This window comes from Callithrix jacchus, chromosome 4, assembly GCF_049354715.1.
Source record: "Callithrix jacchus isolate 240 chromosome 4, calJac240_pri, whole genome shotgun sequence".
In the NCBI taxonomy this organism is placed as follows: domain Eukaryota; kingdom Metazoa; phylum Chordata; class Mammalia; order Primates; family Cebidae; genus Callithrix; species Callithrix jacchus.
The window spans coordinates 42,895,496-42,921,509 of record NC_133505.1 but is presented as its reverse complement, the minus strand read 5'-3'; the positions used below and the strand labels follow the sequence as shown (position 1 = coordinate 42,921,509).

Sequence of the window (26,014 nt, the reverse complement as noted above, 5' to 3'; positions counted from 1 at the left end):
TTATAGAATTCATAATGGTAATTAGTATGTTAAGAAAATCAGATGTTCAGCATGTTATATAATTGGAAAATTCTGGGTAAGTTAAAACTTTTGAATAGGTGTGACTCTGAATTCTATTAATTGCCTAGCCTAAGGCAAATTACTTCACCTGTCAGTGCCTCAGTAGCTTCAAGTATAAAATGAAGTTTGAACAAAGTTGTATTTCATTAGGAAACATGTCAGTATCACTAAATTCTTCTCCAGTTCCGGTTAACTTCATTGTGAGTGCAGTTGAAACTATGCTGTGTACCAAGCCCGTCTTTCACCCTAAGCAGGAAAAGCTGCTTTGGGCCCATAGCCTCTGAGAGGCATTTGGAATTACCTTTGTTTGGAAGTCCCTGGTTGGCTATAGACTAGAAACACTGAAGGCAGAGTCCATGCCTGTCTTGCAATTTGCTGTATCCCAATGCTTCAGGCCAGATGCCTAGCATGAGGATAAATGCTTATTCATTAAATATTTGTTGAATGAATGACTGCCAACCTAGGACATTTGCATGCATTGCCTCAGCAGTCTTCACAGCCAACCTTATAACGAGATAGGTGGTATCAACTCAGTTTTACAGATGAGTAAAACTGATGGAGAGGCTTAGCTGCTTGCTCAAAGCCCCCACAGCCAAGGATTGGAGCTGACTCTAAAGATCACAGTGTTTTTTTGTTTTTGTTTTTGTTTTTTTTGAGTTGGAGTCTCATCCTGTGGCCCACTGCAACCTCTCCCTTCTGAGGTTAAAGTGATTCTCCTGCCTCAGTCTCCCAAGTAGCTGGGATTACAGGCGCCCACCACCCCACCCAGCTAATTTTTGTATTTTTAGTAGAAACAAGGTTTCCCCATGTTGGCCAAACTGGTCTCGAACTCCTGACCTCAGAAGATCTGCCTGCCTTGGCCTCCCAAAGTGCTGGGATTATAGGTGTGAGCCATTGCACCCGGCCTAAAGACCATACTCTTTGAAAAAAATTATTGTGGTAAAATCTTCATGACGTGAAATTTACCATTTTAACCATTTAAAGTATGCAATTCTGTGGCATTAGCTATATTGGCAATGTGCAACTATAATCACCATCCATCTTTTTTTTTTTTTTTTGAGACGGAGTTTCACTCTGTTTCCTAGGCTGGAGTGAGTGCAGTGGCATAATTTCGGCTCATTGCACCCTCCGCCTCCTGGGTTCAAGTGATTCTCCTGTCTCATCCACCCAAATAGCTGGGATTACAGGCATGCATCACACCCAGCTAATTTTTGTATTTTTTGTAGAGATGGGATTTCACCATGTTGGCCAGGCTGGTCTCAAACTCCTGACCTCAAGTGATCCACCCGCCTTGGCGTCTCAAAGTGCTGGGATTACAGGCATGAGCCACTGCACCTGGCACCACCATCCATCTTAACCTGTGCTTGTTTTCACTGTTACGTTGCATCCATTTGTTCTTCAGGGTACTTTTAACCATCTGAAATTAGATTTGAAACTTTTTTGAGCAGAAACACTGAAGAAATCTGGAAGTTTAAACTTTTAGACTACACTGAATGCTGGGTCAATGTTTTCCTTTTCCCATCACCTCAGCCAGCTCCATTTCATGAAGAATTTCTTGTTGGCTAATAATAGCTGAGTATGTTGTTTTGAACAAGAATACCTGCTATCATGTCTGCTTTCTGACACTGAATTGGAGCCGTTTGGGCTATGCTTGCTGTTGCTCAGCCTAGTGGGCCAGTAATTTAAATGCTCTGAACTCTGAGAAGCTGTGTATCCCGCATTTGTAGCTGTGTACCTGCTTGATGGGTTAGATCACTTGGGATAAAGTCCACTTTCTGCCTCGTCCTTGGGAAATGAATTTGCTTTGTCATCCTCTTCTCCAGCTTCCTGCCAGGATTCCAGTTCACTGCTTTCAGTTTCAGTTTGGGATTTTAAATGTTTCTTAATCTTTCTCTGGCTAAATTACCTGTAAAATACACATACAAATAAGCTTTGACTGTGGGGTAAGTTGGAAATGTGTGAAAGGATATTTCAGGATAGGAATGGATCTGCTTAAATTGGGTAGCTTGACTTTTCCACTTATTAGTGTTCCTACTGCAGTGATCTTGGAAGTCCTGTCCTGATATCAGAGCCAAGGAGTGAAATATGACACAGACTGGGGATGAGAATTGGCAATTGTCCCGAGTGCACAAATAGTTTCTTTGCTCCCAAACATATTTTAAAGCCAAGTGAACAGAAAACAATTTATCAGGCTACTTGTTGAAGACCTGATCCAAAAATATTCTCTTTACAAAAAGGTAGACATACGGTTTTTCCAAAATGTTTTCAAAAGAGCAAATTGCAAACTAGGCTTATTTTTCTCCCATATTATCCCTGATCCCTAAGTGTAATGCTAATTCCAGATGTACTTCTAAGCCTGTTTGTGGATGGTAAGGGCTAGACTTCTCCAAGATTGACCCGTCACAAACATCCTTCACTTAAGATCTCTGTCAGCTAGATAGGAAACTGCTGAGATGACTGAAAGTCCAAGCCTTTGTATTGAAGAGTCAAGCAAAGAGGTCCAGTTTGGCCCCAGCCCAGCTCTCTATATGTAAATGTTATCAAGCACATATACCATACATAGGCAGGCCATTGGTATTGTAATTCCAGTCATTACTGACTAATATGTCAGGCCACCATTGCATGAGGCTTGACCTCAGGTACGTGCTCTAAATATAGCCTTCCTTTCTGGCAGCTGCAAGCACCTGGAGGAGCAGGCAGGCCCCCAGCAGAAAATTATTTGCTGTTATTAGCATTTCTCTTGATCAGTTGTGTACTGTCAGAGCTTGTTTCATGCTATGTATATGTATAATTAAAAACCGCTCAGTGGATTCATTGGTTTATGGTTGGATTATGTTTAGAAACATGCAGCTTGGATTGTTGTATAGTGTGGGAAGTGGGGATGATGTCATTTGTTTGAGTAAGACCAGAAGAGAAGCAGTTAATGTAATTACCAACAATTTCCTTGATCTCTGTAATGAACACAGCTTACTGAAATGCTTTAGTGGCCCTTGGTTTCTGGCACTGATCAGCCAAGCTGACAATCATGCGCTTCTGTTCAATTGGAAACTCTGGTTTATGTGCTTGGTAGTTCCTTCTGATGAAAGGGGATTTATGAGTAATTAAAAAAACACCAACATTTACCAAATGATACTTCCAAAACAGAAACTACAAGTGCCTCTTAAACATGTGAGGATACGCAACCTCTCAAGATCTCACTGAGATACTATTTTTTGAAACTATTAATGGGAGAAATCCAAAATGTTAGAGAAACACCCCTGATGAGCAAGTGGGGAAAATAGGCACACTCTTAACATTCTTGGTGGAAGCATTAGTGTACAACTTTTATTGAGGGAAGTTTGGATATATTTATTAAAACCACAAACTCTGACCGATCAGTATCACTTAATAAGACTTTATCTCACAAATGCTCTTGTGTCTATACAAAACTGTGTGTGCTTAAGCTTATTTATGGAAGAGTTAATGTTTGGAAACGAATTCAAAAGTCAACTGGTTAAATGATGATCCATCTGGATAGTGGTAACAGCTGTTAAAAAACAGTGAGGAACCTCTATGTGCTAACACAGGAATGTCTTCAAGACAGAGTATTAAGAGAATAAAGCAAAGGGCATTGTATGTTATGCTACCTTTTGTATAAAAAAGGAGGAAAACAAGATGGTATATCATGTTTGCTTGAATGTGTGTAAGAAAGTTCTGGAAGGATATTTAAGAAAGTAATAAGTTATGTCTGTATGTGTTGAGGGAAAAAGATAATATATGTGAAACTTTTCAAATTATATGCATGCATTACTTTATTTTAAAAAAGTAGAGCTTCTTTTAAAATAGCTGGTTGGGTGCAGTGGCTCACCCCATTAATCCTAGCACTTTGGGAGGCTGAAGTGAGTGGATTCCTTGAGCTCAGGAGTTCAAGATCAGCCTGGGCAACATGGCAAAACCTCTCTCTCCCTCTCTCTCTCTCTCTTTTTTAATACAAAATACAAAGCAGTGCTTCTTTGAATTTTATAGCTATACTGTGCTCTTTTAATTGATTTCTTTACCCATTTCCTATAGGTAACAAGGGAGATTTCCTCATACTGTTGCTGATGTTACTATGTTTGTTACTTTCTATGTGGGGAGAAAATGATACACAAATTTGTTGGTCCTGGTATTTTTCCTGTTGTTCCTCAGCCAGAATTCAAGGCCTTAAAGACTTGTATACCAGGAGCCTCTGTGACAAACCCTAAGAAACAGGATTTTTCATTTTGTTTAACAATTAGAATAATATCATCTGGATAGTACTGAAGTCTTTTGCCTTTTCTCTCTCTTTTTTTTTTTTTTGTAGGAACCTACAAGCAGCAATAGGCGCCTATTATGACTTTGAGAGCCCAAACATCAGTGTGCCCTCTATGTCCTTTGTTGAAGATGTCACCATAGGAGAAGGGGAGTCAATACCTCCTGATACTCAGTTTGTAAAAACATGGCGGATCCAGAATTCTGGTAAGTACAAAATGGGCAATTTTCCCTTGCCTAGTTTTCGTTTTCTTAATAGTAATGTTTTAGCTTATGTATTAATAATAATGTTTTAGCTTATATATATGACTGTGTAACTGGGAGCTTTTTCTTACACATGATATGTAGCATTTTCTTGTCCTGGTATGATGACCAAACATTAGTGAAGTATCTCCTGGTCTAAAGTAGTGAGAAGAATTTATGTCTCATGCTTCTAAGCCACCTATGACTTAATGGCATCTAAACACAATCCAATATTGGTTTGGTACTAGGAACTGGACTTGTATATGATGGAGTATTATCTCCGTCTGTACAGTTTTACTTCATCACTTTATTTCTGCTCTAATTAATCTTCCAGGCATTTCCAGCAGGCTAGAGGAGGTATATCCTTGAATAGAACAAGGTAGTTGGAAAGAGCTGTGAGCATCTGTTCCTTTGAAGGCTCATTTTATTTATTTATTTTTGCAGCCACAAGGATGATTTTCTCTGAAATTTATCTGAGACGTTAATGCCGCTTCGAAAAATAGGATAGGAAATACGGGAATTTGCTCAGAATGGGAGACAGAGAAATTATTGGTTTAAAAAAAAATACAGGTTGGGTGTGATGGCTCACACACAGAATCCTAGCACTTTTTTTTTTTTTTTTGAGACAGCATCTTGCTCTGTTGCCCGAGTGCAGTGGTGTGATCATGGTTCACTACAGCCTTGACCTCCTGGGCTCAGGCGATCCTTCTGCCTCAGCCTTCCGAGTAGCTGGGACCACAGATATGCACCACCATACCAGCTAATTTTTTAATTGTAGAGATGGGGACTTCCTGTGTTGCCCAGGTTAATATTGAACTCTTGGGCTCAAGTGATCCTCCCACCTCGGCCTCCCAAAGTGCTGAGATTACATATGTGTACACTGCACATGGCCTCCCAGCACTTTAACAAGTCAAAGAAGGAGGATCACTTGAGCCCAGGAGTTTAAGACCAGCTTTAGCAACGTAATGAGATCCTGTCTCTACAAACACTAAAAAATTAAAAATTAAAAAAAATAAAAAATATATATATATATATAAGAAAAACATTGTTTTGATGTACTGCAGCCTCTTTTTTAAGACAAACTAGAAATAAGTTAACCACAGGCTGGGTTTGGTGGCTCACGCTTATAATCACAGCACTTTGGGAGACCAAGGTGCGGGGAATCACTTGAGATCAGGAGTTTAAGACTAGTTCGGCCAACATGATGAAACCCCGTCTAAAATTACAAAAATTAGCAGGGTATGGTGGTGGACTACTTTAATCCCAGCTACTTGGGAGGCTGAGGCAGGAGAATTGCTTGAACCCAGGAGGTGGAGGTTTCAGTGAGCTGAAATCACGCATCTGGACTCCAGCCTGGGTGTTAGAGTGAGACTCTGTCTCTAAAAATAATAATAATAAAAAAGGAGTGCTCGCTTCGGCAGCACATACACTAAAATTGGAATGATACAGATTAGCATGGCCCCTGTGCAAGAATGACATGCAAATTCGTGAAGCGTTCCATATATTTTTAAAATTTTAAATAAATAAATTTTAAGAAAGGAAATAAGTTAACCATAGTTCTTTGAAAATAGTGTCTATATATGTGTCTAAATATTTTTTTTTTTTAGACAAGCTGTCACTCTGTCACTCAGGCTGGGGGTGCAGTGGTTCAGTCTTGGCCTCCTGGGCTCAAGTTAGCCTCTTGCCTTGGCCTCCTGAGTAGTTGGGATTACAGGTGTGAGCCACTGCATTATGCCTGGCTAATTTTTAAAATTTTTTGTAGAAGTGGGGTTTCATTATGTTGCTCAGGCTGTTCTCAAACTCCTGGGCTCACACAATCCTCCTGCTTTGGCCTCCTAAAATGCTGAGATTACGGGCATGAGGCACTGCACCTGGCCTTAAATTATTTTCTAATGACTTTTGAGGGCAGGGATTGGATTAAGTATTTCTTGTCACATCTAATGATAATTTACGTTGACTGGCTGAGGGTATTCTAACTTTCTTATTAACGAGAACTTCTAGACAAATTCTGAAAGATGGAAAACTAGGCAAAAGAGAGTATTTAACTAAAAATATGTGGTGGTGGGGGTGCCCTGTCTAGCAAGTTAATTTGACGTGAGATAATTTAAAACTCTGGGGACTCAAATAAACCTGTAAAAGTGACCTTTTATTGACTTGGTTTACTTTTCAATTCTTTCCAATTCAGTTCTTCATGATGGGAAAAGACTGGCTAGACTAACCTTTTGTGTAAGAATGTACCAAATTGAATTGTTATTCTTAGTTTTTCTAGCTTATTTAGAAATAACTGGGCCGGGCATGGTGGCTCATGCCTATAATCCCAGCACTTTGGGAGGCCGAGGCAGGTGGATCACAAGGTCAAGAGATCGAGACCATCCTGGTCAACAAGGTGAAACTCCGTCTCTACTAAAAATACAAAAATTAGCTGGGCATGGTGGTGCATGCCTGTAGTCCCAGCTACTCGGGAGGCTGAGGGAGGAGAATTGCTTGAACCCAGGAGGCGGAGGTTGCGGTGAGCCGAGATTGTGCCATTGTACTCCAGTCTCAGTAACAACAGCCAAACTCCGTCTCCAAAAAAAAAAAAAAAAGAAAAGAAAAGAAAAGAAAAATAACTCTCCTTCGGAGGAAAGTTCAGTGTGTCATTGACCAAACACATAATCTGGACTGACCCAATGTTATAGATGACTCAGGATACCTGTGACTTTGTCAAATTTGGGCACTGTTAGTTTGGGAGGTACATGGTAACAGAGGAAAATAGCCATACTTTCTATTTTTTTTGAAATTCTTGTTCAAAGTCTAATTTACTTTACTTTGCCTAATTTCTTTCTCGCTTTGCTTAATTTTGCCTGCTTTTAAAAATACCAACAATTTATTTTATAATAGCTTTTATTCATCATGTTTCTATTCTGAATTTAAAACCTGCTGTATTACTGATCAAAAATGCTTTTGGAGGCAGGGTGCAGTGGCTTAAGCCTGTAATCCCAGCACTTTGGGAGGCGAAGGTGGGTAGATCACTTGAGGTCAAGAGTTCAAGACCAGCCTGGCCAACGTGATGAAATCGTGTCTCTACTAAAAATACAAGATATTAGCTAGGCATGGTGTTGCACGCCTGTAGTTCCAGCTACTCAGGAGGCTGAGGCACAAGAATCACTTGAACCTGGGAAGCAGAGGTTGCAGCAGTGAGCCAAGATTGCACCACTACACTCCAGCCTGAGCAACAGAGCCAGACTCTGTCTCAAAAAAAAAAAAAAAAAAAAAAAGCTATCAGAACCTACCTGTGAGATTTTTTTTTTTTTTTTTTTTTAAGTAAATGAAGCTTGTTTGGAAAGTGTGACTTATTCAAAAGTTTTATTTGTTTATTTTAAAGTGAAGCCAGTACCTTGTTTACTTACAGTGAAAACAGTGAAAATGGCCTGGCTTTCTGTGAGTTCTTCAGTGTTTTTAAATATTGAAAGTTGTTAGAGTACTGTTGAAATGCTTTAAATACCATCTTGTGGCAGACTAACCATTTTATATTTCAAAAATCCTCTTGATATATCTGCTTACTTACTAGACTGTTACTTGGGGAGCTTGGGGAGGTTGATATGTAATAGTTAGAATGTCAAATCAGAACCCCTAAAGCCTACCTTTTATGTTGACTTACAAAATTGGTGGGCCTGACTGCTTTTCCCTTCTGCTGTTGCTTTGTAACTTCAGTTTAAAGCAGCCTCTGAATCTCTTTCCTCTGTAAAAGGGCATTCTTGTGCCTGAACAGGTCTTGAAAGATTAGGTAGCAGTTGCTAGAGATTTTATCTTTTGAGGTGCTTTGCATAAATAGGTTTTCTTTTCTTCTGGAAGTTGTCCACTCAGCTGTAGAGTAGTTTTATATCTATAAATTGGATGTTTTCCATTTGGTTAAGGAGAATCTGTCCACCCATAACTGAGTAACAGGCATGTTATTCGAGAGAGGAAGAACATACATGTGCACAAGTTCTTTGGCATCATCCTAATCTGGCCTGAGTTCTTTCTGTAAATATAGTAGTAACATAAAAGTAGGGCAGGCCTTGGCTGTTTCTCCTCTGGCTGTCTTAATCTCATTCATAACCTCCCTAAGAAATAAGCACTCACTGAAAGAGCTACATAAATAACAATTTTCATGGTACTTTTGTCTTGTCATGTTTTAGGCATGCTGGGCATTCAAAATACAACAGATGAGATTGATAGGAACCGCATGTAGTTGTCCGAATAGCTTTCTCGAAGAAGGCAAGATGTCACACACTGTTTAAAATTAAACTGCTGGCCAGGTGTTGTGGCTCAACTCTATAATCTCATTACTTTGGGAGGCTGAGGCAGGCAGATCACCTGAGGTCAGACCAGCCTGGCCAACATGGTGAAACCTCGTTTCTACTAAAAATACAAAAAATTAACCAGGAATGTTGGCGGGCGCCTGTAATCCAAGCCACTTGGGAGGCTGAGGCAGGAGAATGGCATGAACTCGAGAGGTGGAGGTTGCAGTGAGCCCAGACTGCGCTACTACACTTCAGCCTGGGCAGCAGAGTGAGACTCTGTCTCGAAAATAAATCAATAAAAATAAATAAGTAAAATTAAACTTCTAATATTTTTTAAGTTCCTAGATTTAGACATGCAAAAACAGAACTGGGATTCAGACTTCTGTCACTGTAGAAGTATTGGAAACTTAGTAAACCTGAGCAGGAAACCTTGGGAGTTAAAGTAAAAATTTGAAGCTATCCCTCCAAAGATATGAGTAGACAGAATTCCCTTTACTAGTACCTAAACCTTCTCAGTTATTATGCTACCATGCGCTGTTGTACAATTGTAGTAAATATTAAGCTGAGCACGTTATGATAACCCTAGTGTTTCTCTGACTTTGGTGAAATAGTTGCGATTGTCATATTGGAGGGTATCTTGGGCATATTGATCCAGAGTTGTCTTTATTTTTTGAACTTCATAGAAGTGAATATAAAGGGATGGGAAGAGAACTTGAGAAAGAACAATTATTTCCCCCATTTTTCTTTTAGTGCCTTAAAATAGTTAGCTTTCTACCTTTTTCTTCATATGATTCTAGAGAAGATAATTTCGCTTCTTTCATTCAACACATTTTATTATGTTCCAGTCACTTTATTAGGTACAAGGGAGAAATGGTCACAAGATTGATGAAGGTTTCTGCTTTCATGGAGCTTAATATGAAATGCAGTGTCCACACTTATAAGGGTTAAAAAGGAGATCATCATTAAGGTTTGTCTTCTGCATTGCTATTTGGATATTCCTTACTGTCTCCAGACTATTTCTGTAATTGTATATACTTAGTAAGTCCCAGGATTTCTGGGACTGTTGGACTTTTGATTTTTGTGATGCTCGCTACCATCTCAAAATTGTAACATGACAGTTTTTTTGTTTTTGTTTTTACTTTTTATTTTAAAAAATAAAGTGATATTTCATATCTGGAGGATTACAGCCTTAATTATATAATTGATTGTGATACTTAACTAGGAACCTCATAAAACAGAGAATTAGTGTTTCTTTTCTTCTAGATGGAAATCTAGCCCCCAAAGTCAGTTTGCAACTGACTTAATTTGGAGCCCAGTTCTATTATACTTCTCAAATTCAGATTTCAGGTATGCTTAGTATAGTCCAGACAACTCACTGGTATTTCCCTTCCTTCTATATCAAACATGAGTATCTTTTCAGAGTTACTTGACCTAATAGTTGTGACTATAAGAACTGTGTGTATCATTGGTAACACTCAGAAGGCAGATGATTGGTTTTTCATTTCATAGCCAATGATCACTTCAGAGTTGTTGGTAGATAAGTCTTCCAGTTTTTTTCCCAGAGGCTCTTTTAATACTCCACTGTGCATTTAGGTATCTGGAGTACCAAGAAGGGCAGGACCCTAGCCAAATGCTAACGTTTAATGTTACCCGTTTAATGTTTTAGCGACTAACTCAGTTTCTCTGGAATATGGCAGCACTCCTTTTGCACAGCTAAGATGACCCCATCACCTCAGCTGCTGTGGTTGTCTGCCCAGGAGAGCTAAGTCTTTTTCACACCATCTTGGTTTACCTTATTTTCTTCTAAGTTCAAAAAACAGACGCATTCTTGGGTTTTCATATAAGCAGACATTATCTTGTTGCCGGTATATGTGTAAGTGTGTGCATGTGTGTATCTTAAAGAGTAACTATGAATTCAGCCCCATGATAGTAGTATAATTTTTCTCTTGGATCTTGGTCTTTAAAGAGACTGACATTTTCTAAGGTACTTCATGTCAGCTGCTATTCTGCTTGTTGTAAGTCAAATGTGCTTTTGCCACGCCTTAGATATGAAAAAGATAAATTGCATGTATTGTCAGTATCTCATCCACAACCTTTCCACCAGCAGTGGTTGTCTTTTATAGGGTTAACTTAGGGCATTTTGTTGGCGGATTTTTTTTAAAAGAAGATATGCTAAAATATAGTGGCCACTGCTTTAGCTAGTACCCCTTAAGACCCAAGGAGCACAGAGTGTGCCATGCATAATGAAGCTGAAATCTCAGCAGTAGAACTCTGGTTGCCTTTCTCTGTCTGGTTCCTTTCCAGTAGGGAGCCATCAGGTATGTCAAAACTAGGCACCTCCAGAGCAAGGAACTGAGGCAACTTAGAGTACTGGTAGGAGAGAAATTACAAGCACCCTTTGTTCTGAGAGTCCTACCATTTTCAGTTGTTCACAGTGATTTATTTTTATAATGAATATATGTATTCCAAAAAAAGATATATAGAGGTTTCTGTCTACAGTTAAAAAGGAGTATATGAATTGCTGCCTATTGGAGAGACTTTACAGGAAAGATCACATCTAGTCACTGTGTGGCTACCTATACTGCTTGACTAGTGGGAACTAGACCAATCAATACATAGATTGGTCATGAATCAGTCACATGAAAATAGGTACACAAGAGTAGGTACTGGCTAGGCGCCGTGGCTCACGCCTATAATCCCAGCACTTTGGGAGGCCGAGATGGGCAGATCACCTAAGGTCAGGAGTTCAAGACCAGCCTGGCCAACATGGTGAAACTACTAAAAATACAAAAATTAGCTGAGCGTGGTGGTGCATACCTGTAATCCCAGCTACTCAGGAGGCTGAGGCAGAATTGTCTGAGCCCAGGAGACGGAGGTTGCAGTGAGCAGAGATTGCACCCTGCACTCAAGTCTGGGTGACAGAGTGAGACTCTGTCTCCAAAAAAAAAAAAAAAAAAAAAAGAATAGACACCAAATAAGATCATTGACATTTCCGAAGGAGGAAAATTATTTCTACCAAAACCATTTCTCTGTGTTGCCATTCCCAGTACCTCCACTGGTGTCATTGTTCCTGAGACCACAGTTCATTCATCATTCATCTTATCAGGGAGATCACCCCATTGTTTACATTTTACCACCACCTGAGATCTAAAATTTTACTGCCTTTTCTATTCATGTGGTCTTTTGAGCTCTTGAGTATTTTATAGTTAGGGACCCCAGCCCCAGAAGAAAAATTATACCTTAGGCAAAAAGCAATTTTAAAATGAGAATAATACCATTGAAATTACTCCTTGTGTTTCATCCTCTTGTTTCTGTGAAAAAAACTGGCAACAATCAGATTGTTTGTGAAAATGGACATGTGTTACCTTTTAGTAGAGAGAGCTGTTCCCTAAACATGGGCCTGTTATTCATCTTCATTCTTATGTTCTACAGATTCAGTGTGATGTGTGGCCTTCCCTGGGATCACCTGAAGCACATGTTGTCTTGACGAACTGCCTTGTGTCTGCCTTATGTGCTTCTTCATAGGGTTAAACTATTTGTCAGAGGTTGTTGGTTCTGATAATTCTTCTGATTAGTTGTGTGAGACAATAATATGGCTCAGGTGTATTTGGTTAGGTTTATGTATGTATGTGAGACAAAGAAAGAGGCCTCTTCTACACAGTTTCATAATAAACTACACCCAGCATAGGACCATTGATTGCCTAACATTTTTTTCTTTTGCTTGAACTCAGGGGCAGAGGCCTGGCCTCCAGGGGTTTGTCTTAAATATGTCGGGGGAGACCAGTTTGGACATGTGAACATGGTGATGGTGAGATCGCTAGAGCCCCAAGAGATTGCAGATGTCAGCGTCCAGATGTGCAGCCCCAGCAGAGCAGGAATGTATCAGGGACAGTGGCGGATGTGCACTGCTACAGGACTCTACTATGGAGGTGAGTATGTCCTTATGCAGCCCAGGGTGAAGGAATTAAGGTAACATCTTACAACATCCCCAGTGTTGCTCACAGAGCCTGTCAAATTGTATAATAGGGCATGGCCTCTTTTTAACAGTCACCCATGCAGGTAAATGATTTGCATTTTGTGACTAATTGATTTAGTCTAGTGCTCTTTTATTCTAGGAATATAAGTATAATTTAGTGGCCTGTATGAGGTATTATATTTTACATTCTAAATAAATATTTAGTAGTGCTGTTATTTTTATTATGTAAACTGGTAGATGCTATAATAATACTGAAGGCAGTACTTGTTCTCAAAGTCTCTAGACACAAGTCATATAAAATAGATAATGCACAAAATGTGCATACTTCTTCCAACCTACTTGTCAAACTGCTAACATATCTCACTCCCTTCCTTTTATTGCCAAACTTTTTGAGCAGTTATCTATACTCACTGTTTCTTCTTTCACATTTTCCATTTACTCTTCAACCCAATTTATTTTTTATCCACTCCCCAGTCCAATGAAAGTTAATCAGTGACTACCCTGTTTCCAAATCCAACAGCCTCTTTGCAGTCTTCATACCAGTTGACCTTTTAACCATCATTTGGCACCATACTACACATGTTTTTTGAAATATGTACCTCTTAGAGTCATATGACACCTCTCCTATTTTTCTTTTTCTTCTCTGAATGTTATTTCTCTGTCTCTGTCTATTCTCAACTTTACTCTGGAATTCCTAGATTCTCAGTTGGGCCCCATTCATGCTTGGTGACCTCATCCAGCCATGTGGCTTCAGCTGTCACCGGTACACCATACACGGTGATGCTCAAATTAATATCTAGAGCTGTGGCTTCTTTTCAGAACCCCACACCCATGTTTTCATTCCTTATGGCAGATTTTTTAACATCTTTTGAACATAATTTGTATCTTTTGGGCATGGTAGCACACACCTATTATCCCAGCACTTCGGGAGGCTAAGGTGAGAGGATCATGAACCCAAGGGGCTCAAGATCAGCCTGGGCAAAACAGGGAGATCCTGTCTCTACAAAAAAATAAAAATGAATTAGCCAGGCATGGTGATGTGAGATTGTAGTTGCAGCTACTTGCGAGGTTGATGTGGGAGAATTGCTTGAGCCCAGGAGGTCAAGGTTGCAGTGAACCATGATCATGCCACTGCACTCCAGTCTGGATGACGGAGTGAGTCCCTGTCTCAAAAAAACAGAACAAAATTAACCTTATATCATTCTCGTTGGCAACCCACTGAGATAATCAGGTCAGAAACTTGGGAGCCATCATTTGTTCTGTCATTCCTAATCACAAACAGATTCCTGTTGGTTCCACTATATCCTGTTCTCTGGAGATCAAAAACAAATAAATAGTAAATAGTACTTGCCCTCAGGGAGCTCTTAACTGCAATCATGGCCTATAGGCCAGTAGGACCTTTGGAGTTATTTCTAGATGTCCTAGAATGAATGATCTCATATATGTTTTTGGAGCCAGTGGCAACTTTAGAAATATTAATATTAGAAAGAGTCTCATGGTGCTTATGTGACATTCTTTGCCGAAAGCCTTTGTACCTACTGCAATGAAGCCAAACTCCTTGGCATGGGGTTTAAAGCTCAGGATCTAGCTTGGCCTCATTTTCACTCCCATCTTCAGTCATCTCCTAACTCCCCCACAGTCAGTCCCCAAAGATGCCATGTGCTTTCACTTCTCATGCCCTTGCTCATTTCTCTCATTACCTGACATATCCTTTTCTTTCATCAAACTGGTGCTCATCCTCAAGGCCCTGCCTGAGTCACCTTCCTCATTCCTTCCTCCCCTCTTGCCTACTTTCCTCACTACCCTAAGAAAATTTATCCCTCCTCCATTAATATTATACACATGCTTATTATTATATTTAAGACATTGTATATTAGGTACTTGTTTTGCTGATCATTTTCTCCTACTAAATTGTGAACTCTGTTTAATAATTGAATAATCACGTATCAAAATGCAGAGAGAATATTTGTCCCTTCCCTGTAGGACTCCATTTACAGGCAGTGTCTGTTAAGAGTTCCCTCGACCTGCGGTGGGAAGTTGTTTCTCCCATTCTGAGCTCCTTTACATTAACTCTTCACCTCTCACTCCCTTGTTTCTTCTCTTGGCACTTTTACCTCTTTCTGCCCATTTAATTTGATAAATGTTTCATGTCACCTTTAAAACTGAAGGTGACATGTCTGATTTATCTTTGTAACTCTCAAAAATGTTGAGTTCAGTGCAGAATGGAGAGCGGCTACTTAGTAAATTTTAAAAATGAATGTCACCATTTTTAAGGGGAGAGGAAGACAATATACATGACTTTAAAAAAAATCCCTTTGATGAAACAATACTACTTCTCAGTGTTCCCTAGTGGTTAAGAAATCTAGTCTTGTTTTATGTGTGTGTTTTTTAGTATTCCATTTAAAATAATTATCACTCTGTGGCATATTCATGTTATACTTGTAACAACCCTCTCAAATTCAAAAGTAGGTGGAGTATAAATATGAGGGGATTTAAAAAATATCATGGAAAAATGGAATTAAAAAATAAAAGTAAAGGCCCAGGCACAGTGGCTCAAGCCTGTAATCCCAGCACTTTGGGAGGCTGAGGCAGGAAGATCACTTGAGATCAGGAGTTCAAGACCAGCCTGGCCAACATAGTGAAACCCCATCTCTACTAAAAAAACAAAAATTAGCTGGGTGTGGTGGCTCACGCCTGTAATCCCAGCTACTCGAGAGGGTGAGGCAGGAGAATCGTTTGAACCTGAGAGGGGGAGGTTGGCATGAGCTGAGATCACACCACTGCACTCCAGCCAGGGCGACAGAGAGAGGCTATATATATATAAAAATATATATGATAAAAAATAAGATATATAAACTTTATTTCTCAAAGTACGCTTCATCAAGTTCAAGACACTTTGTAAGTGATGATAACAGCTATTTAGTCCATCCCCAAAGAACTGAGGGTCCTAGGAATTTAAACACATAAACGCAGGGTTTTTTACATTATAAACTGAAGAAAACTTGGTGTCCAGTAAAGACTTTAAGACTAGGAAACAAAAAGAAAGTAGAAGGAACCAAATCAGGACTGTAAGGTGGATACCTAATGATTTCCCGTGGAAACTTAGAAAATTGCCTGTGTTTGATGAGAGGAATGAGCAGGAGCATTGTCATAGTGGAGAAGAGCTTTTTCTGCTAAAGCTTTGGCTGACTTTCTCAAAACTAATATACACACACTTTTTTTTTTTTTTTTTGAGATAGAGTCTTGCTCTTATTTCCCAAGCTGGAGTGCAGTGGGATGATCCCAGCTCACTGCAACCTCCGCCTCCCAAGTTCAAGCGATTCTCCTGCCTCAGCCTCCCGAGTAGCTGGGATCACAGGCACCCACCACCATGCCTGGCTAATTTTTTTGTATTTTAGTAGAGATGGGGTCTCACTATATTGGCCAGGCTGGTCTCGAACTCCTGACCTCAGGTGATCTGTCCACCTTGGCCTCCCAAAGTGCTGGGATTACAGACATGAGCCACTGTGCCCAGCCATTCATTCTTTCATTCATTCATTCTCTCTCTTTCTCTCTCTCTCTCTCTCCCTCTCTCTCTCTCTTTCTTTTTCTTTTTTTTTTTTTTTGGCTTGGTCACCCAGGCTGGAATGCAGTGGAATGATCATAGCTCACTGCAGCCTTGAAGTCCTGGGCTTAAGCGAGCCTCTTGCCTCAGCCTCCCAAGTTAGCGGAAACTACAGGCATGTGCCATCACGCCTAGCTTTTTTTTTTTTTTGGTAGAGACAGGACCTCCCTATGTTGTCTAGGTTGATCTCAATTCCAGGACTCAAGTGGTCCTCCTGCCTCATTCTCCTAAAGTATTGGGATTACAGGTGTGAGCCACTGTGCCCAGCTCTCAAAACATGTTATTCTTTGGCCCCCTAGAAAGTTGACAAGCAAAATACCCTGAGCATCCAAAAAAAATTGTTGCTGTGATCTTTGCTCTTGATTGGTCCACTTTTGCTTTGACTGGCCCACTTCTACCTCTTGGTAGCCATTGCTTTGATTGTGCTTTGCCTTTAAGATTCCACTGGTAAAGCCGTGTTTCATCTCCCATTACAGTTATTTGAGAAATACTTCAGGATCTTGATCCCGCTTGCTTAAGATTTCCATTGAAAGCTCTGCTCTTGTCTGCAGCTAATCTGGGTTCAATAGGTTTGGCACCCATTGATTGGAAAGTTTGCTCAACTTTAATTTTTTACTCAGAACTATGTAAGCCGAATCAGTTGAGATGTCTGTGGTGTTACTGTTGTTTCCGCTATTAATTATTGGCTGTTCTTCAGTCAGCATAGACAAGATTAATTTTTTCCTCCAAAATTAATGTGGATGGTCCGCTGCTATGGATGTCTTCAGTGTCATCTTGTCCCTTCTTAAAACAGGTTATCCATTTGTAAACTGCCAATTTCTTTGGGGCATTGTCGCCATGAACTTTTTGTAAAGCATCGGTGATCTTCCACAGTAGATTCAAACTTCAGTATGAACTGGATGTTTGCCCTTGTTTCAATTTTAGCAAAATTCATATTGCTCTGATAGGGGTTCTTTTTAAACTGATGTCTTGTCCTTAGTGCCTCAAACTAGATGCTGTTCAGATTTATTATAACAAATTAGTATGAGTTTATTTTGATGCTAAAAAAAAAAAGTTGAAATCCATGCAGTTTTTTCATAATACTCATTTTCCATGAATTTTTTCTTTTTCTTTTTTTTAAAAAATTTAATTCTGTACTTACTCACCATGAACTTTTTGAATATGCTTTGTATACTAGCTTTGGGGTAAAAACTTTAAAATTTTAACTTAAAACCCTTAATTTTAACTTAAAAACCCTTTCTTGGTTTTATAGTCTATAAGTTGTTTCTCAGGACTTGTGGAATCTAATGCCTTCAAAGGGATTTTAATAATTCATCTGATTTTGTAGTTTTCAAGCATTTTTATTAAGCTACAGAATCCTTTCCTTGATAGAAGTATATGTGAATGCCCCCTTGTAAAATGGGAAAGGATAAAAATTAAATGTTTTATTCAATTGGAGGCTTCCTTGGCCTAATTTTCCCTGGGATGACCTCTGGAGCTTTGTGAGGTATAGTTTGCCAACCTTTATCTGCTCCAGTGAAGAGTTTAATTCCATTTTATAAAGTATTGTATTTCATTGAATCTAAATTATTATTGGTTGTAAAACATCTCCTAGTATCAGAAATGTTACATGACTTAACAGAAAGTGAATAGATTATGTATAAAACCACAGCCATGAGCACATGGAAAAAAAATGAACTGTTGTAATAGCCATGATTGGTTCACTCAGCTTACTAGCTTATTGAGTGTAATATAGTGGTAAGAGTGTGGACTGTGGGACTCTGTTGCCTGGGCACAAACTTGGACAAATTAGGTAATTTCTCTGAACCTCATCTTTGTGTTTTGACAACAAAAGATTGCTTTTTGGAGGTTTCTAGTTTTGGTGGGATAGTTGCTTCTATAATCTTTAGATGGTCTTCTTTAGAAATAATCCACTCCCTTTATTTATTTATTTATTTTTTTGAGACAGAGTTTCGCTCTTGTTACCCAGGCTGGAGTGCAATGGCGCGATCTCGGCTCACCGCAACCTCCACCTCCTGGGTTCAGGCAATTCTCCTGCCTCAGCCTCCTGCGTTGCTGGGATTACAGGCACGTGCCACCATGCCCAGCTAATTTTTTGTATTTTTTTTTTTTTTAGTAGAGACGGGGTTTCACCATGTTGACCAGGATGGTCTCGACACTCCCTTTATTTTTATAGATTGTTTCAGTTCATGTTTCCTCTTAGAAAGAATTTTTGCTCTATGCAGTCATTTATAGGTCTCCTGTAAAAGGTCTCCTCCACCCCATTTCAGCTTGGTAGTGCTCTCTGAGTTTTTCAGCATGTTGTGTGGACACTTCTTCACTGTGTGGTGCATATTACAAGACCTTCAGCCTCCTCCCACTAAGGAGCTGTAGCTTCACCTGTTTATCTTGAAAACAAACACTGTCCCTACCACACAAATTTCTAGCTCACTTGGTCCAAGACTAATAAGCATCTGATTTTTGGCAGATTTATTTTCAAGCCCTAGCATTATATCTTTTTTGTTTTGTTTTTGTTTTTGTTTTTAGCATTTTATCTTTTTTTTCACCCAACTTTAATATCCCTCTCCACTCTACTCCACCAAAGGATTAGCTTCTTAGCTTTTATCTGAATAGCAAATACTAGCTAATAGTAGAAAGTACTAACAAATTCTAATACTTACTATTTGTCAGGTATTATTTTGGGCTTTTTACATATGTTACCTTATGAAATATTAGCTGCATTTTATGAATGAGGAAACTAAAGACCATAGAGGCTTAAGGTCTAGTAAAAGTGGTAAATTAGTTACAAATTATAGTTATAAATTAACAAAAGTAATTTTATTATCTTTGTCATTAATTTGGCTATCACTACTCTCTGGGGTTCAGAAGGAAACTTTGGTTCTAGGGTATTAATACTTGCTAGAGTTTAGTGAGGGTAGAGTGTATGATCCCCAAGTCCTCTCTCCACTTCCAGAGTGAATGGGCATTGGGGTGGAGTTGAGATTGGCAGGGCTATTCTTAGGTGTAGATGGGTGTCAGTTTTCCCCAGAGAGTTCCTGCCTGCTAGAAGATACTCAGTTCTATAGGACGTTGGACTCTGGGCAAAGAGTAAGAGCAGCATGAGTAATTGTGCCCGTTTTAGCCTGGATACCAATAATAATATGCTTTATCTCTTTCTAGCAGAGTACCTTCTTCCAGAATTCCAAAGGAGAGATTTATCCTGTACCATGATGGTTTGTTTCCTCTAAGAGTCCTAGTTGTGAAATAAGCTAAGGTCAAGTTGATAGTCTGGTTATCTTGTACCGATGGGGTATTCCACTACTTGAAGTAGTTCTTGTTAAATGCCTCACATGGGTCCCTAGGGACATTTCACAAGTTGAGTAAATAGCCTATGCATTATTCATTTGGTTTCTCAGAGTTTAGAAATGAAGTTCCCCTTATGAAGGTCCTAAACCACAACATGTCTCATATGTTGGGAAACTTTTGGGTGCTCTGTTTAAGCTACACTTTTTATTTCCCAAAACCTTTGTAAGTTCTTCCTTTAGTTTCTCCATTTTATAGCATATCCTTCCTAATCAGGTAATGTGAGTTTTTCTTTCCTTATTTCTCACTTACGTTTTAGTTAACATCATGTTACAAAAGAAGCTGTGGTTTCATACAAACTTCTTCATACTAGATTCCATGATGTCTTTTACTTACATGCTTTTCTGCCTGACATTTCTCCCAGTTTTCTTGCCCTTTTGCCTATTAACCCCACTTTTAGAACATTGTTCTTTTATGTTGAACTCAAAAAGGTTTCATTTGCTTCTAGAAAACCCTCCATAAGATGCTCACTGTATCAATTCTGAGCTCTAGAATTCTCTAAAACCAGAAACAAGAGTAGCTCTTGAAATAAGATTTTATTTTTGATTTTTTTTTTTCTTTTTTGAGAGAGCGTCTTGCTCTGTCACCCAGGCTGGAGTGCAGTGGTGTGATCATGGCTCACTACAGCCTCGACCTCTTGGACTCAAGCAGTCCTCCTGTCTCAGCCTCCCAAGTAGCTGGGACCACAGGCCTGGTTTTTTGTTTTTTAGAAAGAGAGTTTTGTCAGGTTGCCCAGGCTGGTCTTGAATTCCTAGGCTCAAGCCATCCTCCCACCTTGGCCTCCCAAAGTGCTGAGATTACAGGCATGAGCCACAGCACCCTGCCAAATTTCATTTCGATAACAGAAGTGCTAGCCTAGCCTGTGACTTGTATGGACAATGTTTTAGAATGAACATTTCAAAATGTAAATGAGATCTGAAATTTTAAAATATTGTGTTATGAGATGTTAGGCTATTTCACCTTTGAAGAAGGAAACCTGCCATTTGTTGCACTGCCACTAGGTGGTGGTGATTGTTTGGTGGTCATTTCCAGATAGCTCTCTGTGAGTCAAAGGCTGGGCATTGTGGCTCACGCCTATAATCCTAGCACTTTGGGAGGTCGAGGTGGGTGGATTGCCTGAGCCTAGGAGCCCAAGACCAGCCTGGGCAACATGGTGAAACTCCATCTGTCCCAAAAATACAACAAATTAGCCAGGCGTGGTGGCACGTACCTGTAATCTCAGCTACTTGGGAGTCTGAGGTGGGAGGACTACCTGAGCCTGAGAGGCAGAGATTGCAGTGAGCCAGGATTGCTCCACTGCATGTCAACCTGGGTGACAGAGTGAGACCTGGTTTCAGCAATAACAATGGCAATGTGAAATGGCTGTACTGTTCAGATTAACCTCTAAAATGCGTGTGTGTGGTCTTGAACCTTCTAAGGGCCATGAAAAATTTAAAAATAGGTTGAAACAGTGATCCTTTTGTCAAGTGTTAAGATATTCCATGTCCAGGCAGTAAAGCATCAGATGTTTTCACTGCCTTGTCACTTGGCTGTGAGTAGTGTTAATGTGTGCTAATTAGTTCTAATGATGTTTACTTTATAATTAATTTCCTTACTCCTCAACACACCACACACATATATAGAAAAAGATTTGGTAGAGGGCAAAAATATAATTTGAAAGCTGCACCTTTTTTACTCAGGGTAACCAGAGCCCTTCTTTTAAACAGGAGCGTCTTTAATCAGAAATGTTGTATTCCAGAAATTCTGAATTTAAGGGAGTAGTGATATTTCCTTAAAGATTTTTAAAAATCAAGTGGAATTCTTTATTAAATACTAGCATACTTACTGTTAAAAAGGAAAATAAATAGTTGTAAACCATTGACCATTTTAACGATTACATCAGCATAATTTGTATCTTAATATAATCCTTAACTTTTTTGTATTAGTAAGGACTATAGCTTAGGCTCGATCTAGTTAAAGTGTTTTACTTAGTTAGGGGATATAACCCTATCAGAGTAAAACATTTGCAAATAGAACTTACTGCACTTCCCTAATTCTGAAGTGACAGTGGTTTTAATGTGCATCCTTAGTTTAATGATTACTTTCCTTGCAGGAGAGAGAGATAGAGCCACTACCATATTGAATGAACACATTAATTATATGATTCATCTTGGTGTCAGATATGTTAAAAATGAGGAAAAAATAATACTTAAAAACTAAATATGTATGTTTTCCCTTTGGAAAAAATACATTTACATATATGCTGAAACCATTTCAGGTAAGAAATTCTTAAGAAGGTTTCACTGAATTGTTGTGTGATGGGAGTTTTTAGTAAGTTTCGTTTTGTACATTTGCCCCTAGATCAGAGTAGAACATGTTTCTTTTAAATAAGGAAGTAAGCATAATTGACTTTTATTCAAATAATCACTATATGCTATAAAACTAATATGTGGTACTTTTTTTTTTTTAACAGAATGATGACTGGCATCTTAAACAATGTACAGGTCTTTTAAACTTTTATCTAATAGCTTAGTTTTTGATGCAGTTTATATTCTTCAATTACTGCTTAGAATGTAGTCATAACTTCGTTCTTAGAAACCTCACATTAGCCTTATAGTCAAAGGTGAGGATCTTTGAAGAAGATAATCTCTTATTGAAAAGCAAATTGTATTCTGTTCCTCTAATGATGGTTTGACACCAACCTCAAAATGCTCTAATCGGTTTTACCTTGAAATGGCAAGCACGGATATTTTTCAGTTAGAAATTAGTTTGTTCTGTGTAATTTTCATTTTTGAAAAAAACAAACAAACAAAAAAACACCTTTCTTTAGCTTTGCCTTTTTCTGCTTGTTAAAGAGTTTACAGTTTCCTTGACTTACAAAGGAAATGTCAGCATTGGACATTCAGCCCCAATGAGGAATGTTGTGAGCCTGCTGGCCTCTGGGTTTTTTTTTTTTTTTTTTTGAGATAGAGTGTCTCTGTCACTCAGGCTGGACAGTGTCATAACTTAGCTCACTGTAGCCTTGAACTGCTGGGCTCAAGCAATCCTCCTGCCTCAGTCTGCTGGGACTACATATCTGGCTAATATTTTTAAAACCTTTTTTGTGGAGCTGGGGGTCTCGCTATGTTGCCAGGCTTGGTCTCTAAATTCCTGGCTTCAAGCGATTTTTCCTATTCGCCTCCCAAAGTGCTGGGATTACAGTTGTTAACCACTATGGCCAGTCTGGATTTTGCTTTGTAGTAACAAATGTCCTTCCAGTTTCCTCCTAAGATTTCTAGGCCCGGCTCAGTGGCTCATGCCTATAATCCCAGCACGTTGGGAGGCCAAGCTGGGCAGATCAGCGGAGGTCAGGAGTTTAAGACCATCCTGTCCAACATGGTGAAACCCCGTCTCTGCAAAAATACAAAAATTAGCCAGGCATGATGGCAGGTACCTCTAATCCCAGCTACTCAGGAGACTGAGGCAGGAGAAACCCTTGAACCCAGGAGGCCAGTAGGCAGAGGTTGCAGTGAGCCAAGATCGTGCCATTGCACTCTAGCCTGAGTAACAGTGAAACTCCTTCTCAAAAAAAAAAAAAGATTTCTAAGAATTTTTTTTTTTCTGCCTTGACCTCCCGGGCTCAGGTGATTCTCCCACCTCAACCTCTCTAGTAGCTGGGATTGCAGGTGCATGCCATTGCACCCAGATAATTTGTTTTTTTAGTACAGACAGGGTTTCGCTATGTTGTCCAGGCTCAAACTCCTGGACTCATGCAATCCACCTGCCTTGGCCTCCCAGAGTGCTGGTATTACAGATGTAATGCCAGCCACTGTGCCTGCCCAGATTTCTAAAAGTTTTACTTGTAGTTTGTTTTGACATGATCTTGAAAGTAGTTTAATTCTAAAGTGGGTTTGGATTTGGCTCAGTAGCTTTCACAGTCATTTTTACTTTTTATTTTCATAATTTCTCATATATATGTATGAGAAATATATATATATTAAAAGGAAAATATATATAAATATATATATTAAAAGGAAAATTATATATATTCCTTTATATATATTCCTTTTAATATATATATATATTTCTCATATATATATATATATATATATATATTCCTTTAGTGATTACAAAAGTAAATTTTATTTCTGACCTGAGCCTTATTTGAGGACTTTAAAAAGTGTTTAGTAATACATTTTTTTAAATGGAATGTAACCAAGATATTATCATTTCAACATATGACTCTAGCTGCTATTCCAAGTACTCAATAGCAACATGTGGCTAGTGGCCTCCTCTTTTGAACAGTGCAGCTCTGTGGATGCTGGCTGATATGTTGTACCAATATTTTTTTATGTAAGAACTTTTATAGAATTGGTATTATTCTTCTTCTAAAGAATTTTCCAGTAAAACCATTCAAACCTGGAGGTGTTTAGGTTTTCAATTATTAGTTCAATTTATTTTCATAGTTATAGGTCTATGCAGGTAATCTATTTCATCTTGAGTGACGTTGGGAAATTGCAAGGAGTAGGTCCTTTTCATCTAAGTTGTTGAATTTATGTTCATAGAGTTTGTAGTATCATCTTAGTATCCTTTTAACATCTATGTTTGATGATAATTCCTTCTTTCTTTCTTGATATTTTGTGTCCCTTCTCTTTTTCTTTCTTTTGACAGATTTCCCAATTTTAATGGTCTTTGCAAAGAATCAGTTTTTGGTTTTATTGATTTTTCTCTATTCTGTGTTCAATTATATGGATTTCAGCTCTTAATTTTATTAATTCCTTGATTTGTTTTCTGGTTTCTTAAGGTAGAAACTGAGATCATTGCTTTGAGATCTTCCTTCATTTATAATATAAGTATTTAGTATTATAAATTTTCCTCTAAGTGTTGCTTTTAGTTGAATCCCACAACTTTTGAAATGTATTTTTTTTTTAAATTTTAGACACTGCAGTGAATGCAGAAATGTATTTTTGTTTTCATTCAGCTCCAAATATCTTCTAATTTCCCTTGAGACTTACTATTTGACCTATAGATTATGGAGAAGTGTGTTGTTTAATTTTCAAACATTTGAGAATTTTTATCTTGTTTAATGGTTCCCTTTTTTAAATGTATTTTTAATTTTAATTTTTACTTTTACTTTGTAGAGATGGAGGCTTGCTACCTTGTCTAGGCTGGTCTCAAACTCCTGGGCTCAAGTGATCCTTTTGCCTCAGCCTCCCAAAGTGTTGGTATTACAGGCATGTGCTCACAGTTTAATTGTTTCTAGTTTAATTCCGTTGTGGTCAGAGAACATCCTTTGCATGATTTAATTTCCTCCCTCCTCCTCCTGCTCCCTCCTTTTCGTCTCCCTCGCTCCCTCCCTCCATCTTTCCCTTTTTCCCCTCTCTTTTCTTTTCTTTCTGTTCTTTTCTCCCTTTCCTCCCCTCCCTGTCCCCATCTTCTTTTTTCTCTTCTCTCATATCTATCTCTTCTCTTTTTTTTTTTTTTGAGTTGGAGTCTTGCTGTCGCCAGGCTGAAGTGCAGTGGCACAATCTCGGCTCACTGCAGCCTCCGCCTCCTGGGTTCAAGCGATTCTTCCGCCTCAGCCTCCCGAGTAGACGGGACCACAGGCATGTGCCACCACACCCGGCTAATTTTTGTATTTTTAGTAGAGACGGGGTTTCACCATGGCCAGGATGGTCTCAATTCTTGACCTTGTGATCCACCCACCTCCCAAAGTGCTGGGATTACAGGCATGAGTCATCACGCCCAGCCTCTTCTCTTCTTTTTGATAGGGTCACACTCTGCCAAGCTTCCCAAGTAACTGGAACTACAGGTGCACACCACCATGCCTGTCTTGTTTTTTACTTTTTGTAGAGACAGTGTATTACTTTGTTGCCCAGGTTGGTCTCGACCTACTGGCTTCAAGCAGTCCTCCCACATTGGCCTCCCAAAGTTCTGGGATTACAGACATGAGCTGACCACACTGGCTGACTTAAATTTATTAAGGTGTTTATGACCCAGGACATCTTGTCTATCTTGGTGAATATTCTGTGTGTCCTTCAAAAGCATGTGTATTTTGGTTTGTTGGGTTGACTATTCTGTAAATGTCTGTTTGATCCGGTTAGTTGATTTTGTTGTTCAGTTCCTTTATATCTGTTGATTTTTGTTGTCGTTGTTTATTAGTTCTTTCTATTACTGAGAAAGGAGTGTTGAAGGGTCCACCTACAATTGTGGATTTGTGTTGTTACTTTTTTTCTCCTTTCAGTTATTAGTTTTTAATTCATGTATTTTGAAGCTCTCTTGTTATAGGCATAACAC

At 39.0% G+C, this 26,014-nt stretch overlaps 1 protein-coding gene and 1 non-coding gene across 3 annotated transcripts in view; both read left to right on the top strand.

Moving 5' to 3' along the window:
• ILRUN (inflammation and lipid regulator with UBA-like and NBR1-like domains) overlaps positions 1 to 26,014 on the top strand; it is a 110,609-nt gene that overhangs the window by 40,768 nt on the left and 43,827 nt on the right. Inside the window, exons 2-3 of one of the 2 annotated variants that reach the window (XM_008994291.5) lie at positions 4,382 to 4,536; positions 12,569 to 12,766. In XM_008994291.5, the coding sequence (XP_008992539.2) occupies positions 4,382 to 4,536; positions 12,569 to 12,766 (353 nt within the window). The remainder of the gene's footprint in view (positions 1 to 4,381; positions 4,537 to 12,568; positions 12,767 to 26,014) is intronic. The other variant, XM_035295363.3, reaches the window with a different exon arrangement.
• On the top strand, positions 5,978 to 6,079 carry LOC118153276 (U6 spliceosomal RNA). Its single transcript, XR_004742533.1, has one exon. It is a non-coding gene; the product is annotated as a U6 spliceosomal RNA (small nuclear RNA).